This window comes from Pyrgilauda ruficollis, unplaced genomic scaffold, assembly GCF_017590135.1.
Source record: "Pyrgilauda ruficollis isolate IOZ18807 unplaced genomic scaffold, ASM1759013v1 scaffold139, whole genome shotgun sequence".
Lineage (NCBI taxonomy): Eukaryota > Metazoa > Chordata > Aves > Passeriformes > Passeridae > Pyrgilauda > Pyrgilauda ruficollis.
In genome coordinates this window covers 1,534,576-1,551,137 of record NW_024512432.1, presented here as the reverse complement: position 1 = coordinate 1,551,137, position 16,562 = coordinate 1,534,576, and the positions used below count along the sequence as shown (strand labels likewise).

The following is a 16,562-nucleotide window of genomic DNA, read 5'->3' as shown; positions in this document are numbered from 1 at the left end:
CTGGCTGTCCGGGGCAGGAAATCCCAGCCTCCATCTGCACCCTCACAGTCCGGGCTTCCTGAGGTGAGAACAAAAAGCTTTGCTTGTTCTCATTCTCCACAGCACAGGCCCAACAGAATCCAGGGAGCTTCCTGTTAGTCACCTTGCCTCCACTTTGTTTCATATGATGAGCCTCCCTGTGAAAAAGGAACATGGCAAATCAGTAAGAAGCAAACTACTGGTTTTATGATTTTAAAAAACTTAACATTGATTCATACACCAGCTTCATAAGTTAAAATTCTTATGTGAAGCAGTCCAGTGAATAGTTCTATATTATCAATTTTCAGCCTTATAAAACCATAGTTCTTCAAATGTTTGTGCCCTCTGTGTTTCCTCCCACCTCCTGTGGGTACTATTTTGTTACTCCAAAAGAAAAGGTAATCTTAGGCCTCTTTGGTACAGCACTGCTGCGTTCCAGGCCCACACGCTGTTGCACTGAACTTACTGCAGAAGACTGATCCTTCCTTCAGGTTTTGCTGTCGCTCAGTTCCTGCCCTTCTCTCCTGCCCATGAGGCTTGGACATCCATCACTGGAAGGCCACTTGTGGCTTAGTAGTCCTGGGCTTCAGGGCAGCGTCCCTGAGGAGAGAGGCAGCATTAGGACCGGGCAGGACCTGCTCTTCCCTTCCTCTGGCTCTGCTTCCCTGGTTTCCTGGAACAAGGAGCAGGAGCACAGGTGTCAGATTCTGATGGAAAAGAGAGGTCCAGGGTGTTGTGGGCAGAACAAGTGTCTGGAGCCAGGCGGGTGTGTTGTCCCCTGCCCGTGGGCCCAGCTCCATCCTGGCTGGGGCTTGGTCTCTCAGTGTTCCGTGGTGTGAGTCCCATGGACACTCAGAGGGTGAGACAGGGAGTCTCCCTTTTCCTTCCTTGTACCCCCCTTTCAAGGGTTTCACTGTGACAGTTCTGTCACTTGTCCTTCGCTGTGGAACATATGATTGCAGCAAGCTGCTGTAGGCTCTGTGCTGACATCTCCTAATGCCCACATCACGGAGCGGCAGAGAAGTGTTAATGAGTGGATCAGAGGCACTGCTGCCTCAAGCACCAACTTCTTTTTTTTAATGATTTTTGTAAAGAAATCAACTCTTCTCCAAACTCAAACCTTCATTTTTTGCGACTCACTAAATGAGATGGAGCTTTGCCCGGAGAGGCTGATGATAACACCAAACAAACTGAGGAAGCAGCCCATCTCTCCATGAGGGTGATAAGACAGCAGCATTATTCACAGGCTTCGTCGCTGAAACAATCTGAATCCAGCTCGGGGAAAGTTAATTTACAATATTCAGGTCTTCCTCTGTGCAGGTCTGTGTGCAGCCCCATGCAGAGCTGCACGTGTGCCTTGGATTTCTCTTTTTCATAAACAGCTTTCTAATGATTTCACTTGGAATATCACACGATTGAAAAAAATCCTTGTGTGTGCACGTGTGATTCGAGTGTGTGAGTGTGAGAGCCTGTGGAAGCATAAGGATGCAGGCATTGACATTCCAGTGCTGTCAGCAGGGTGAGGAGCTGCTACTCAAAGCAGATTATTTTCTCACACCACTGTCACTTTTAAAACAAGTTTCATTTTCTGAAGCCATTAGAAATAACAGCTAATTAATGGATTGCTTGGCTTTAAACTGAATTTCCCCTCAAACTTCAGCAAGTTCAGGAGCTGGCACAGGATTAGATCCTCCACTTGAGGAGATGAGCAAAAGCTGCCACTGACTATTGCCTTAGGAAGCCAAAGTAAGCTCAAACAAGTCAGGTTTCCCTTGATTGTCAGGGTGGGAGCTGTAATTCCTACATCCCCAATGGGCACAGGGCCCGCAGGAATTCCATCCCTCATCACAGGGAGGTTGGCTGGGCAAAGCTGTCTGTGCTCAGACAGATGTGAGGCTTCAGAGTGGCACAGCTGTAGATGGGGAAGGGCTGCGCCATTTATATGGGTGCATACAAATCCACCCAGGATGACCTTCTCCCGTACAGCTGGCAGGCCTGACAGAGACTGTTTTGGGATGATGGTTAGGGACAGGTGAAATGGAAATAACGACAGAAATTAAATAAGATGTCCCTTGTACAGCTGGCAGGCCTGACAGAGACAGAGACTGTTTTGGGATGATGGTTAGGGACAGGTGAAATGGAAATAACGACAGAAATTAAATAAGATGTCCCTTCATTGAGAGAAAGTGCTGCTTTACTGTTTCCAGTCTCCTAATTGCTTTCAGCGAGAATTAAATATCTCCAGGCTTTGGCAAATCCAACTCAGCATCCAAGTATCTCTCAGGATCTGTCTCACGATCCCTCTGTGTTGCTGTTTCATGTACAGTTAGGGTAATGATAGCAGTGTGGCTCTCAGGAATGTTTCACTAATTAAATAATTACTTTCTGTTAAGTATGCTGGAAACTCCTGATGACTGGGAAGAAAAAGTGTTTGGAGCTATTTAAAGAAAAGCAATGTCTGGCATGGTTTTGCAACATCCTAACAGCCAAGGGATGTCTCAAAGTTGAAATCCACAGGTCACTTTCCAATCCACCCAAAGCGCTCTGAGCTTGACAAATTCCGTAACTTAAATCTGAAGGGCTGTGGAAAGCTGGTTCCAGGGGTGCCATAAGTTATTTCTGCAATAGGGCAGAATTCCTTTATGCACTGCTGAAAGTCCACAGCCTGTGTAGGCAGTCAGTAATAGCTGTCTGGGTGGCACTGAGAAGTGAAATGTAAATCAAGATGGAAGACTCTACTGATCAGAAAGATATGTTTCTTTCATGCATTATGCTGACTGTCTGCAGTGGTATTGCTCATAGGCAGTGTTTAATGAAAGTACTAAAATTAAATAGCACAGAGTGACTAAAGTAAGGCATATATTAATTAAGTTACTTAAAGCCTGTATTACATTGAGTTGTTTGTCAGCATGCACAGTTTTGGATATGTTTTTGTAATATCAAGGCATAGCAAGAACGGACTCCTTGATATTCATGGTGTATTTTTTAGTCATTTCCAGGCAATCCCAAGCCCAAAACATGGCCCAGTGTCACCAAAAAACTTACCAAGGTTAGCTTGCAAACCTGCTTTTCTCGTGGAGGAGTGCCTGTGCATTCAGTTTTCAGCCAAATCAGTGGAGAGGGTCCCTTGCCTGCCTCTCCCCTGCTGGGACTGTCAGTGCTGGGCATTCTCTGAGCTTTACAGTGTGAGTGTGGCAAAGGGAACGGGAAGAGACTGTAGGGAGATTTAAATAGAGGTGCAAGAAATGCTCCCGGGAGCGGGCTTCACCCGGAGCAGTGTCAGAAGTGTGGGAGTGTGACTGCAGTGCAGGCACTGCACAGTCATGGAGCTGGGAGGTGGGAAATGTGAGGGCTGCGGAAGCGTCCAGGACATCCAGAGGTGAAGCCTGAGCTGCCAGAAGGCATTTCACACTTGTCACTGGGCCAGCGACTCCCAGCCGCACGGCAGCAGCGGCAGGAGCCTCACACAGGCCTCGGACGCTTTTCCTCCGGGACTGCTCACGGACTCTGCGGGGTCTCGGCGCTGGCTGTTCCTCACGGCGGCTGAGGCTCATCCGGCCAGGAAGCGCGGTGGCAGACGCGTCTGCCCAGAGTGTCTGCAGGCCAGGGATGGCAGGTCTGGCAGACGGATGGTGGTGATTTCCAGAAGGCCTCGCTGATGGATGCTCAGGGGAGCGGGCAGCAGAGGCTGCCAGCTCGCTGGCGGTCGAGGGGGCTCGGGTGGAAACAGGCCACTCTTACCGTGGTCTGTTGCCTTTGGCCGCTGCCAGAGCAGCACCTTATTCTTTCCTATGTTTGGCTCTTTCAGGTCATCAAGGATCCCCCTCCACCTCCGTCAGCCCCAAAAGAGGTAAGGTCTGATGGTGCTCATCTTACTGCACTGCTCACATGGAACCGCCCCTGTGCTTCCCTGCGCGCCGCGTGTCCGGCTCCTTGTCCGAGTGCTGCCGGAGAAAGGACTGCCCCGAGGGGCACCTTCAGAGGAGAACAGGGTTGCTAAAGTCCAGATCTCTGCTCTGCCTCAGCTCAGTGTGGCCTGAATTAAGTCCAGATCCACAGAAACACTTAGGCCTTTATTCCAAGATACCTTTGTTTTCCACATTCTGCACTGAAAGCAGAAAGCTTGAATAGCCCTTGTCCAACATCTAAAGATGCATGTAGGACTTAGGCAGCATTTTCCCCCTGCTCTGTCATTCCAGACACTGAGGAATTCCCCTTAGAAGGGAATTCCTCTCCCTCTTACAGGCAGTAACGCACTGGAGGCTCTGCTGTCCTCAGTGTTTGCACCCCTTTCACAACCAACAGGGTACGCTCTGGGAACTCCAGTGAAATATACGGAAAAGACATTCAGTGTGTGGGTGGAAGCATCTTTGAAAAGTAAATACCATTTGAATGTACTTACAGGAAGAAGAACCGGAGCCCTTGCCTTCCAAGAAGTGGCCCACAGTGGATGCTTCCTACTACGGTGGACGAGGAGTTGGGGGAATTAAGAGGATGGAGGTTGGTATGATTTGGAGGTGGCAGTTCCCTCAAGCAGGAGCTCTCTGAGGCTGCAAGTGTGGAAACAAAGACTTGACAGTGCACTGAAAATACAAGGCCATAATGTGTGCTTGTCTTCCTACTGGCATAAGCCTTGGAAAATTCGTTACCATATCGAACAATTCTGACCTTGCCTCTGAAAGAACAGCTTTCAGTAGTTCCATTTGACTGGGACTTTAAATAGCTGCCTCAAGACATGCTCTTTCCATCACGCTAATGAGAAAGAGAGAGTGAGAGCCTTTTCTGCGTGTTTTGGAAGGAATTACAGTGAAACATAAGTCCCCCAAGTGTGGGCCAGCCAAATGCGCTGACAATGGTGACGCTGAGGAGAGGCTTGATCCCAGAGGGACTCGCAGCGACAACAGAGCCTGTCTTTGAAGAGACACGATAGCATCATGTTAATTAAAACAGAATGAAGAATGTGCATCCTTATGGGCACATCCTTATGGCAGGTTTTGTAGTCAAGTCAGCCTATATGGAATGTGCAAAGCAGTTCCTAACTGCAGTCCAGGAAGCTGTCTCTGTCTGAAACACCCACCTCGGCCATACTGAGGTGTCTTGATGAAACTTTAAAGGTATTGGTCTAATCAGCTTTGCTCGAGTACTTTTTAAATGCAGAAGCAGAGCATGCAGGTTTGAAGCTGTGTCACTTACATGCATTTTCTTCAGCAGTTCAGAATTGCTAATTTAGAAGAGCTTCAGATTTCACAAAAAGCAAACATTTTGTGTAGTGTTTTTCAGAAGCAAACTAGGAAATGCTTTCCAACATCAAGAATTACAAGCCTGGATTTGAGGGAAACTATGATAGCCTCCAGGAGGGGCTCCCAAATGGGATCCTGCACAATGGAGCAGAAACCTCATGAACACAAGCGACATCAGGACCACAAAGAAAGACACGTTCAGCCCATGGCAAAAATGCAAACGAGGGTAGAAACTGATGATTAGGTTAGAAAACCTTTTCATCTGTGGTAGGAATTTTGTGCAAGACTAAGGGCTAAAGAAGTTAACCAACTGAAATTCCTGCCAGCGTAATCATAGGCCCTGGAAAAAAGCCCCCCTTCTGTGGGGCTGTGGCTCTGTCTGTCCCTGAGACCCCAGAGCAGTGACAGGTCTGGCTGGACACCGTTGGTCAGTGCCTCTGGGTTTGAGTGGGGAGCTTCACCTCTGCTCTGCCGTGTCTGGGGGGGCTGGGAAGAGGGGCTCAGGCTGTCGGGAGAGCAGGACAGGCCTCACAGCTCTCCCTGGCTCAGAAGAGCACGCTGCTCCTCTGGAGAGCTGGGACAGAAGCGAGAGAAAACACCCCAAGGGAGGCAGAGGTGGTTTCTGTGCCATGGCCAGTGACAAACTTGCTGGCCCAGTCATGACATTTCTTGCATGTTTGCAGTCCGTGTGGCAGTGGAGTCACCTGGTTTTTGTTGCTTCTCTGGCCACTTTTATTCTGCCATTCCTCCGGCATCCTGATCCCTCTGGCAGCTTCCCCTTCTGGAGAAGGAAAGGGACTGAACCCTCACCCTTGCACTTCCCACTCCTGTGGTGGGGCAGGTACCCATCCAGTCCTGCCTTCCCCCCAGCTCCACCCCTCTGTGACAGTCCCAGATAGCTTGGGCAGTGCTGTTTGCTCTCCTCGCTCTGTCTTTTGGCATTGCTTTCAAGGTTTGTGATGTCATTGCCAGGCCCCACCTGTTACGTGAATTCATTTTTATGTCAAAATTGGGTGGTCAGATTCCACCACTTCTGGTTTCTCCTGGGTGAATTGGCTTCTGTCTGAAGGAGAAGGTAATTTTTTCAATGAGAGATCCACCAGCTAATGGTTTTAACAGTGTTTAAAATACGTGTTAGCAGCCACATGACAAGCGCTGTACAAGTACCATTGATCACAGTGAAAGACACAGCTGTACAGGGGCCTCCTGGCAGGGGCCTCCTCATGCCCAGCAAATGGCATGATTATGGCAAGTCTTGCTGAAATGATCCACGCCACTGTCAATAAGCACTCTCAGTCTTTTAGCTCTTCCTTTTTGGATGAGAAGGGAACAGCCTTGTCCAGGCTGGTTTCTGTGTGCAGTACAGCAAACACCCCAGCTCAGATTGCTGCATGGTGCCTGCAGTTACAAGGTGAAGGGGGATTCCTGCACCAAGGTGAATTATTCCTCTTAGTGGGGAGGTTTTTCCATGTATTTCATCTCCAGAGGACAGTGAGTACAGCCTGTATGGAAGTGGGAGTATGTGTCTGTCTCCCCAGTAGTGATAACCCTGGTTTGATTCTCTTTCCACTGTATATGGTATTATATGCACACACACACATACACACACACTTGGAGCAGTGTAACATACACAGTTAACATTAACATACACAGTGTTGCATGTTCTGCATTCACTTAGGCAGGGTAGACAGCTTCTCCTGCACTTCTCCAGTGTATGTCTTCCTGCAGGACAACATGGAAAACTGAGCAGGTTCAAGGAGCTTCTGCTTAAACCTCCCTAAGCATCACATTAAAACTACACTGGGGTTCTTGAAAACTCTCTGGGCTAGGAGACCAGGGTTCAGAAATCTTGCCTTTCATGGGTGCCAGATTAAGGTCTGGTATTTTAGAATAAATCAGAAGCGGAAATTATATTTTTATATCACTACTTAGAGAAGATTTCACAGATTCCCTGTCGCCCATGTGAAGCAAGATAGGATTTTCTTTCACTACTGAGACTTACAGACATTTACCTAAGACTGTTGTTACCATAATGAAGAGGGAGTGTTCTCCTCAGTACCTCCTCTCCTGTTTATCCAGCACTTCTTCCAGATTTATCCTCTGTTATTTGCAGCAGTTTCCCTGCCCTGAGGTTCACTCACATCTGAAACTCTGCCTTTCCTCAGGTGCGCTGGGGCGACAAAGGCTCCACAGAAGAAGGGGCCAGGTTGGAAAAAGCAAAGAATGCTGTGGTGAAACTCCCAGAAGAACCAGAAGAACCTTTTCACCCTAAACCACCTAAACGAAAGCCTACCTCACCAGCCATGCAGCAGAAGTGGTACACGCCAATCAAGGTATCTGTTCAGTCTTTGGTAGGATTTGTTACTAAGGGCTGGATTCTTTGTGCCTTATGCAGGCTGAGCCGAGCCTTACTTTCCAAGTGTTCCCATTCAAGTGTAATGTGCTATTCTCGAAGGGAACACCTACTCAGCAGGAATGGCAGGAGCAGTTTGTAGCCCTAAATGCAGTACTTGATCATTACTGCCACGTTCTGTTTGCCTCCCCTTAAAAAGGGACATATTGTACAGTGACAGCATTAAAATCTATGGGGGCTTTGTTGGCTTAGTAGAACTAATTAAACCCAAAACTGCACAGTTTGTAGCTGCTACACTAAGTTTTAAACACACATTGTCATGACAAACCCAAAAAAGCAAAAAATTGTATGAAACAATGTAATGCAAGAATTCTGATAAAAAGCGAATTGTTGTATCTGGCTCATAAGAATGGTGCTCTGAGTCACCTGCAAACAGCACACAAGCACTGCCTACAGGCAGAGGGTAGGTCTGCAAACACCTTGCCTTTAGGTGTTAAGAGCAGAAAACAGCCAGGTGTAGCTGGCACTCGGGATACTGCTGTCTTCCCAAGTGCCTGCGGGTCCCTTGTGACCCCCAGAAAGCCCTGAAGCCGTGATGTCCAGACACTCGGGCAAGGTCTGGCACCATCCTTGCAGAGTGGGATGCTCCTAACCAGCTCCGCTCCCCGGGCAGGTGAGTGCCCTCCCTGGCACTCCACGCGGGCAGGAGCAGCACCACAGTGGTTGCAGGGGACACAGGCCAGGCTTGCCTGGCTCCAGGGAAGTGGTGCTGCGCGGCAGGTGCCCGGGATGGCCCCGGGCAGCCCCATGCGGTGGCGGTGCTGCTGCTGCCCCTGACTGAGCCCGTGTCCCCGCAGGGCCGGCTGGACGCGCTGTGGGCGCTGCTGCGGCGCCAGTACGACAGAGTCTCGCTGATGCGGCCTCAGCAAGGAGACCAGGTGGGTGTGCGGCGCACGGCCTGGGGGGCAGGGGGCCACCGCAGTGGCACGCGGGAAGGGTGACAGCGCGCGATCCGCGTGGCGACAGGGGTGTGGCACCGGCACAGGGCTCCCGCAGGCAGAGCGAGGGGTGCTGGATGCGGTGTGTGCTCAACGGGAACACAGCCTCGTGCAGGGTAAACTCCTGTCACAGGCACACAAATCGCTCTCACACCCAGCTCTTTGTAGCGGCAGAGGCTGGCGGTAAAGTCCGTGCAAGTTGCTTCCTAGAGCTTTGCACTTCCACACCAGTGACACCTTTCACAGAAGAAAAAGGTGACGAAATGTGTTTTCTCAGTCTTTTCTCCTCGAACATCTGTGGCCACTGAAAAAGGGGCCTCTCCCCCAAATGCGGCTGAGGACACAGAGCTGCTGTGTGCACCTCTGATAGTGAAACCAGATCAAGTATTTTTGATTGCTGCTCCTCAGGAAAGTCTCATTTTGAATGTCAGCATTATCTCCTGCATCCACTCAGCTTCCTGTCTGTGGCACTTGGGAAGAGCCACGGGAGCAAATGCTTTTCCTTAAGCAGGATGGCACAGGTCACAGTCTCACGTACTACAGAGCCCTGTCTATGCACCATACAACATGAAGGCCACAGAAAAGGATGAGAGGGCTGAAGGGGAGGGAGTTACATGTGGTAGAATGGGAGGTAACAGGAATTTTGATTCTTTTCCGGGGATGGAGTTTGGTGCTGTTCAGAAGGATGAAGAGGTGTGACTAAGGTAAGGCAAGTGTTGGAAGCAGCAGAATGGCCAAGTGCCGTGCTGCAGGTGGAGAGCACAGCTGGATACAGCTGTTAGCATTGTTACCGTGGCAGGTTAGTCACTGTTTGCATGAATGATGCATGTGACATGGAGCAGCAATAACAGCAGCAATCCACACACAAAATACATGGCACAATACAGTTTAACAGGTACATTCAGTGTAAACAGGAACATAGAAGGGGTGCCTGAAAAGGCTAAAAAAGTGTCAATCAGGCCCTGATTTGGGGATTTCTGCCCCTTAAGGCAGGGAGTTACTGTAAGGATTGCCCTGGGGGCAGGCTTTGCTGGGCCATCGTGCAGTCAGACACCTGCCTTCCCTGGGCCTGGCAGAGCAACAGTGGCCAGCACCTTGGCTTGTGAAAAAAAGCAGTAGCTCAAGGGAAAAGGAGTGATATTTGTGCCTAAAGGAGTGGTGGGTCAGATGTGACCTGTGTCACTGCGGAGTGCCATTTCTGTCTGCACAGTGTTTGGGGAAAATATGCTCTCTTTCCCCTTGTTCCTAACACACTGGGTGGAGATCCCACAGTGGGCCCTTGGTGTGTGTCAGTGCACAAGTGTGCATGGGCGCACACACACACACAGAGCCGTGGAGTTGTTCTATTTCATCATCTTTCTGTTACTGTTTACGAACTTGTCAGTTCCCTTCGTAAAAGAATTCACTGCTGAATTGCAGTGCTTGATCAGGCAGCTGAAATTTAGGCACGAAGTATCAAAGCAGCGCGAGCTGTTGATGCATCCCCGTGCTGTCCCGGCCGTGCCGTGCGGCAGGCGGTGCGAGGGCCGTACCGGGAGGCTGCCGGGGAGGCTGGAGCCCCGGGAGCCGCGGCTGCCGGAGGCGGGCAGCGCCCAGGTGTGGGCACACCGAGCAGGCTGCGGGCACAGCTGTGTGGCGGCCGCGGAGCGCGGGGCAGGCCGGGGCACGTGGGGCCCGGGGGCTGCAACACTAAAGGTAGCACGGCTTGGACACAGCTGCTCCCCGGCTCGCCTCAGGCACAAATCCAGAGATCCAACGCGGGCTGGCTGTGCTGGGGGCCGAGGACACGCAGCCACTTCAGAGACAGCTGCACGCCGCAGCAGCTGCGCCGGGCTCCCAGTGAGGGATGAGGACAGCAGGTATGGATCGAGGGCCCCACAAACAGCCTCCATTAAGCCACGAGCGCTTTTGAAGGGCTCCCATCAAACAGAGCAAGTCCGCAGCAGGAGATTTCGGCTGCAGAGCCATGTGGCGTTTTCTGCGCTAACAAGGTAATTTATAAATGATGCATTACCCTGTGTCTGTGCTCCTAGCTAGACTTCCTTCCTTTTTTTTTTTTATTAAAGGGGCAAAGAAGACTGAGCCACAGCAGTCTGGGCTACTCTGATAAACCAGTTCAGTGTCCAAGGGTCTGTACTGAACTTCTTTTCCCAGGAGTCTGGGGCTGCCCAGGAACACAGTCTGGCACAGGGGCACAGCATCAGCCTCGGGCCTAGTTTTTCCTCTAAAACCTTGTGTTTGTTTTCCAAGTTACAGTTTAGCACCACAAGATCATCAGCAGCAGTTTGGATTCTTTGTCTAAGCTTGCTGCAATGTAATGGTGGCTGAGACTCTGATCCTGTGTGCATTTATGCACACAAACATCTTTAAGTCCACAAATAGCCCATGGCACTTGTAGTGCCATTTTTCCCTGTCAGGACAGAAATAAGAGTCAGTGGTAAAAGAGAAGAAAGACTGTACTTCATTCTAGAAGAATCAAAAGAGAGGAGAACTATAGAATACTTCCAGCTTGTACCTCCATGTACAAACCAGCCTTTTAAACAGGGAGACACTTGTGCTTGTTTTTAAGCCTGTTAGTATTTGCATCTGTTTAAACTGACTTTGAGCATCTCTGCGTAATGCAGAAGTAATACATTCTGCACGTGCAAGATGTGGCTATCAGTGCTCCCTCCAAAAGGAAGCTCCTGGTCACTGGAGTCGTGGCCTCTCCCTGTAACCTGAGCTGCTTTCAGGAGGGTCTGGCTGGCTGCCTGGCAGGTGCCCATCCCGACTAGAGTGGCTCTCCTGGCAGTCGGATTTGCTGTCAGTCAGTGGAAGCGGGAGGGACCATCTTGCTGAAGAGAGGATGTTGTGCTGGTGTCAGGAGAAACAGGGATATTTTCCCAACTACGTAGGCAGCAGTTCTTGGCACTGCCTCCCTTGGTGCAGATGAGTCTGCTGCTCTCTTAAACGAGCCTTCGGGACTCATCCCTCTGTGAGCATTGATAGGAATGAGAGAGCAGGAAGAAACCAACCTGCCTGTCAGTTCCAAGGCCAGCGGCATGGGCTGACAGCCATGGAGAAAGGAATGGCAGTGCTGGGGGCAGCACGGATGTGCCATAGGTGTCCCACAGCTTTTCTGCCAGCACACGAGCAGTGCAGCCCCGCAAGCCAAGCCAAAGGAAACCTTTCCATGGGCAGGGCAGGGGCTGGTAATCACCGAGTGTTTCACTGCGCAGGATTCCCAAGCAACAAGCACATTTGTTTTCCTCATCCTCACGACACCTTTCTGATGGAGTGAGCTGCAGGAGAGTGATGCACCAGGCCTGTTCCCCTGCCCAGATTATTCCTCCCCTGTGAGCTGGCGGCGCAGGGCAGCTGTCCGAGCGGCTGGCCGGGATTCGGGAATGGCCGCTGAGCTAATCTCCAGGCTTTGCAGATGAAGGAGGCAGCAGATAACAGGATTAAAGTTTCCCGACCCAGGGTTTTCACAGCCCGAGACGCGGGCGGAGGGGGAGACAGAATGACTTCTGTCATTAATCTTAATTGATTGCCAAGAGGTTTTTAATCTGGCTTATTAATTAGGAAGGTCCTTAACACACTGTCTACATATCAACATCAGATGCTCTTTTGGGACTTTGGGGACATATGGCCTATCTATATTTACATTCACACAATTTACACATACATACATCGCTGTATGGGAGCTGCTCGCACGGGTAACGCGCACGCAGCGCCGAGGAAGCGTTTGCATTCACACGCTCTTCAGCAAAAGGGGATGGAAATGAAAAAACACCTCGCGCAAAGGTTGCATTTCCACACAATGAACTCCCATACCTCTGTTTATAATTGATACGTGTATTAATCCAGATCAATTTTATGTGCCATTTATCTAGATTAGTGTTCAAATGGCATTCTTGCTTTGGCAGATTTAAGTGAGAGGTCCCAATGTTCTTCCACAGCGACATGGCACGTTTTAAAAAGTCCAGGCTGTGGTTCTACTGCCGTTTTGGAGGAGATCAGCACAAATACTCGACATAACAGAGTCAGGTGATGCTGGAAGTAAGTGACCAGAGCCAGAGAGTCTCTGAGATGGGAGGCAGTGACAGAATGAGGTGAACAGAACTAGGCTGGTTTCCCTGTCACTTCACTGGGCTCTGCTCCTCTAACCAACACCAACGGCACGTGAAAACACCTTGAAAAGCTGTCTCTAGAAAGTGAGTTTCTGTCTCACCTGGTAGGTGTGCTATCACTGGCCACAGCTGTGGCAGCCCGAGCTCCTTCAGTCACCCAGGGCGAGTTGTTACAAACCTGTGGTGAACTGCAGCTACCGGAGTTCAGAGGATGCTCAGATGTGCCCACCCAGGCCCTGCACAACCCGGGGCTCTAAAGCCTGTGAGCAGTTGCACATGTTAATTCTTTTATGCACAACATTATCCAAAAGAAGGCAGGTGGAGGGACCTGTTTTCCCCTACAGCTCTTAAAAAGTTGGGTAGAACTACAGCAGACCTGCTGCTGGATGTGACTGCTGCATGGGAGAGGCAGACACTGGGGAGAGGGAGATGAGAAGTGAACCAAAATTACATTTATTGCCTCTGATCTTATTACTGTATTCCCATTACTTTTGTTCTTAAATCAGTTTTTGCATGTTTAAGTGGATTCTGAACTACAGATCCATACAGCGTTACCAAAACCCCCATAACACTTCAGTTGTTTGCATTTTGAACTGGCCAGGTGTTCCCCAGCCAGAACATGTCCTGACCCTGACTGTGGGCTGGCTGTGTCACAGCCTCCTGCAGTTTAAACGCAGGCTCCAAGGGAGGTAATGCAGGTCACAGCGATGGTTACCGGTGCTGCTCCCTGTCACAGAGGGTTTGTGGGTGCACACAGGTCTGTCCCCTCCCAGTCACTCCAGAAAGAATTCTGTAACTTCTGGGAACTGGTGGGCAAATGCTACATGAGATCAACCACTGCAGTTCAGGTGGGCTCAGCTCCTGCCAGGCTCCAAGCCGTGCTGGACAGGTGACCAAGGAAGAGGAGCAGTGTCCCTGGCCTGCAGCCTCAGGACAGGTGACACGTCTGGCTGTGAACACAACCTTGGGGAAGGGTGACAGCCTTCCTAGGACAGCGCTTCCCTGCTGCAGCTTCGTGCAGGTGCTCGTGCGGGTGCTCTGGGGCTCTGTACTGCTCCTTCCTAGGTAATGGTTGTTCCTCAGACACATTTCTGTCTGCAGTTTTCTCCCACAGCCTTGCCCTGTCTTTATTTTATTAGTCCAGCAGGCCACACGCAGCAGTGTAAAACAGTTTGATCCAGTGAAAAAGGAGTAGATTTTCTTGGAGTTCATTATCACCCTTTTCCAGTGGAAGAACAGAAATGCTTTACTAGTGTGAAATAGAAGTTCCCTTTCTGGATGCAAACTGTGCCTGTCTGAGCAGAGAGGAAATGAGGGTGCAAAGCACACATGGAGTTTGTAGCATGTTTTTTATCTTTCTGTACCCAGGTAGATGGATGATATTTTATTTTACATTATAGTAAAACACAGAACCTGCCAAAATCTGGAAGGGCTATAAAATGATGAACAGAACGAGCATATTATGATCTAAAAGAAAATTGGTTATTTAGGATTGAACACTCAGAGCAGTGCCCAAGGGCTCTGAGGATATCACTCCATTCTGGGAAGTATGTTCCCAGCCCAGCTGAGCACCCCTGAGTTTGGGAATCTCCCAGAAACTGAGTTTCCTGCTCACCCAGGAGAGACAGAGAGGATGTCTGAGGGCACCCCCTCTTCCATGGGCTGCTTCCCTGCCTCTCAGGACTGCTTTGCTGCCCTGTTCCCATCTCTGTTTGCCCCCTTGGGGAGCTGTGAGTGCCTGGAGTATCTCCCGCAGCCCAGCCACAACCACTCACAGGCCATTTGCTGTCATGCCTTTACTAAAACAACATCTCTAGACAAAGGCTCCCCAGTGAAGTGGCCGGGGAGTGATGGGAATGCTGGGAATGCCCCTCCCAGCCCACCTGCTCCCACGCTGGGGCAGCGCTGGTCCCCTCTGGTGACATCAGTGTGCCCCAGCAGGTGGTTACAGGCCATCGGGGCCCATCGGCTCCATGATTACGGCGGCTCAGTAAGGCTTTTCTCTCCGAAACCAACATTTACAATAGAAAGGAAGGGTGTTTGAAGGATTAGGAGAATGTAATGGATATAACTTTTCCATTGTACATAGGAATCTGTGCATTAGAACTGTGGGAATTCTCTGAAAGAACTCTTCCTCTTTCCTTAAATTTTTCCTATGCTTATTGTAATTAAGGCCCTTTCCTCCCAAGCCAGCCACATGCCCAGCTGGCACCCTGTGAATGCTCCGAGGAACTCTCAGGGCATGTTTGATGTCAGTCTGTCCTGATTTATAAACCCATAAATGCTCTGCTTAGAGAAAGGAGAGTAATACTAGGTTTTGGCTTGAAGAAGTCAGGAGTAACGGAGTGTGCTGTGTCCCCCCCGGCAGCAGGGAGGACGTGCCTTCCCACTGGGCCATGGCCATACATCCCTGAATGCAGTGTGTCCTCTGGGCACAGCAGCGGGGCTCTCTCGAGGGACAAGGGCAACTGAGGCACCTGGGCAGAGGGGATGTGAGCCCCAAGTAATGAAACAAGCCCATGCCAGAAGGGGGAAGGAGAGCTGCCCCTGGTGAGCCTTGAGTACCAGCTGGGAGCAGAGGGTCGCTGATCCAGCTAAAGGGGTTCACTGTGCATTTCTAGGGGGTGAAAATGGGAGAGTTAAACTAAAAACCGTGACGAGGGCATTTGGGGCCAAAGAAGAACAACATAAAACAGGTTTTCTCCTGTCAATACACTCTTACTTGTTGTGAAGCTTAGGGTGCAGAGATTTCACCTTGTACACAGACACAAGGCAAGCCAAGTCAGATCTTACACCAGTCTAGAATGAACTGCACAAAGTCCCCTGCATTTATCAAGGACTGCACTCCTTAGGTAGGAAGTTGTGGCATGGAGGCTTTGCTCTTGAGATGGCTCTGAAGAGTAGTTTTATTAATAATTTCTTCACCTGCTGCCTTCGGGCTGAGCCATGTGGCAGCCCCTGTCAGCCAGGAGAAACACTGGAACTACTGATCCCCTGCTTTGTCCAGTGCATGCTCAGGGACGGCGTTTGCCGTGCTTTTGCCAAAGGCTGCTGTCACTGGAGGTGGCCTGGGAAGGCCAGTGGTGCTAATGAGATGGCGGGGAGAAGGGAACTCCGCAGCAGCAGTGGGAAACAGTGCTCTGGGCTCGCTGCCACTCTGGGATCAGGGTCTGTCCCCGACCTGTCTGACATGGTCTGAGCAGAGCCCTCAGCATCTGCAGCTGGGCACCTTCCTGAACATCCTCCCACTGGTGTCCCTGTTCCCACAGAACCTGTGGCAGCAGCAGGAGATGTGCCTGCTCGGGAGATGACACCGGAGCACGTGCACGGGGGTGACCTGACCTGCTCACACCTGCAGTACAGCCGTGCTGCCTGCTGTGAGAGGAAGGGCTGGCTTCCTCTGGCACCAGGGCTACAGCTCTGTCTGCTGCCATGGCCTAAGTTTGGTCACACACCCCAGCTTCCTGAGCCTGATATTTTCAGATGTGCTACTCAGATCTATTTTAAGGGTTCTTCCCACTGCAAGTCTGTGGTGAGCATTAGAGCTTTAAAGCACTGCTTTGGGAAGCTATTATCAGTAGGTATTAATTATTGAACACTATACCTTCTGGAAAAGTTGTTTCATCACTGGAAAGTGACCTTGCTAGAAGAGGGAGAGGGAAAGAGAGGCGTATGGTGCCTCCTGAGAGCAAGTGGAGTGATGCGTGGCAAGAGAAGACACTAAAGATTTATTGTCTGTGGCAAAAGAAACACAGATCTCTGCTTGTGCAGTAAGTGTTTTTGACATCATACGCCATAAAGAGTGATTGGATGCTATAGTTAAGAAGTGTTTCACTGAAGG

The 16,562-nt window shown here is 50.3% G+C and overlaps 1 protein-coding gene across 3 annotated transcripts in view; it reads left to right on the top strand.

Moving 5' to 3' along the window:
• The window catches only part of ANTXR2 (ANTXR cell adhesion molecule 2), a 79,045-nt gene that overhangs the window by 45,074 nt on the left and 17,409 nt on the right, over positions 1-16,562 (top strand). For all 3 annotated transcript variants that reach the window (XM_041459618.1, XM_041459617.1, XM_041459619.1), the window contains 4 exons: positions 3,827-3,868; positions 4,423-4,518; positions 7,424-7,591; positions 8,469-8,549. In XM_041459618.1, the coding sequence (XP_041315552.1) occupies positions 3,827-3,868; positions 4,423-4,518; positions 7,424-7,591; positions 8,469-8,549 (387 nt within the window). The remainder of the gene's footprint in view (positions 1-3,826; positions 3,869-4,422; positions 4,519-7,423; positions 7,592-8,468; positions 8,550-16,562) is intronic.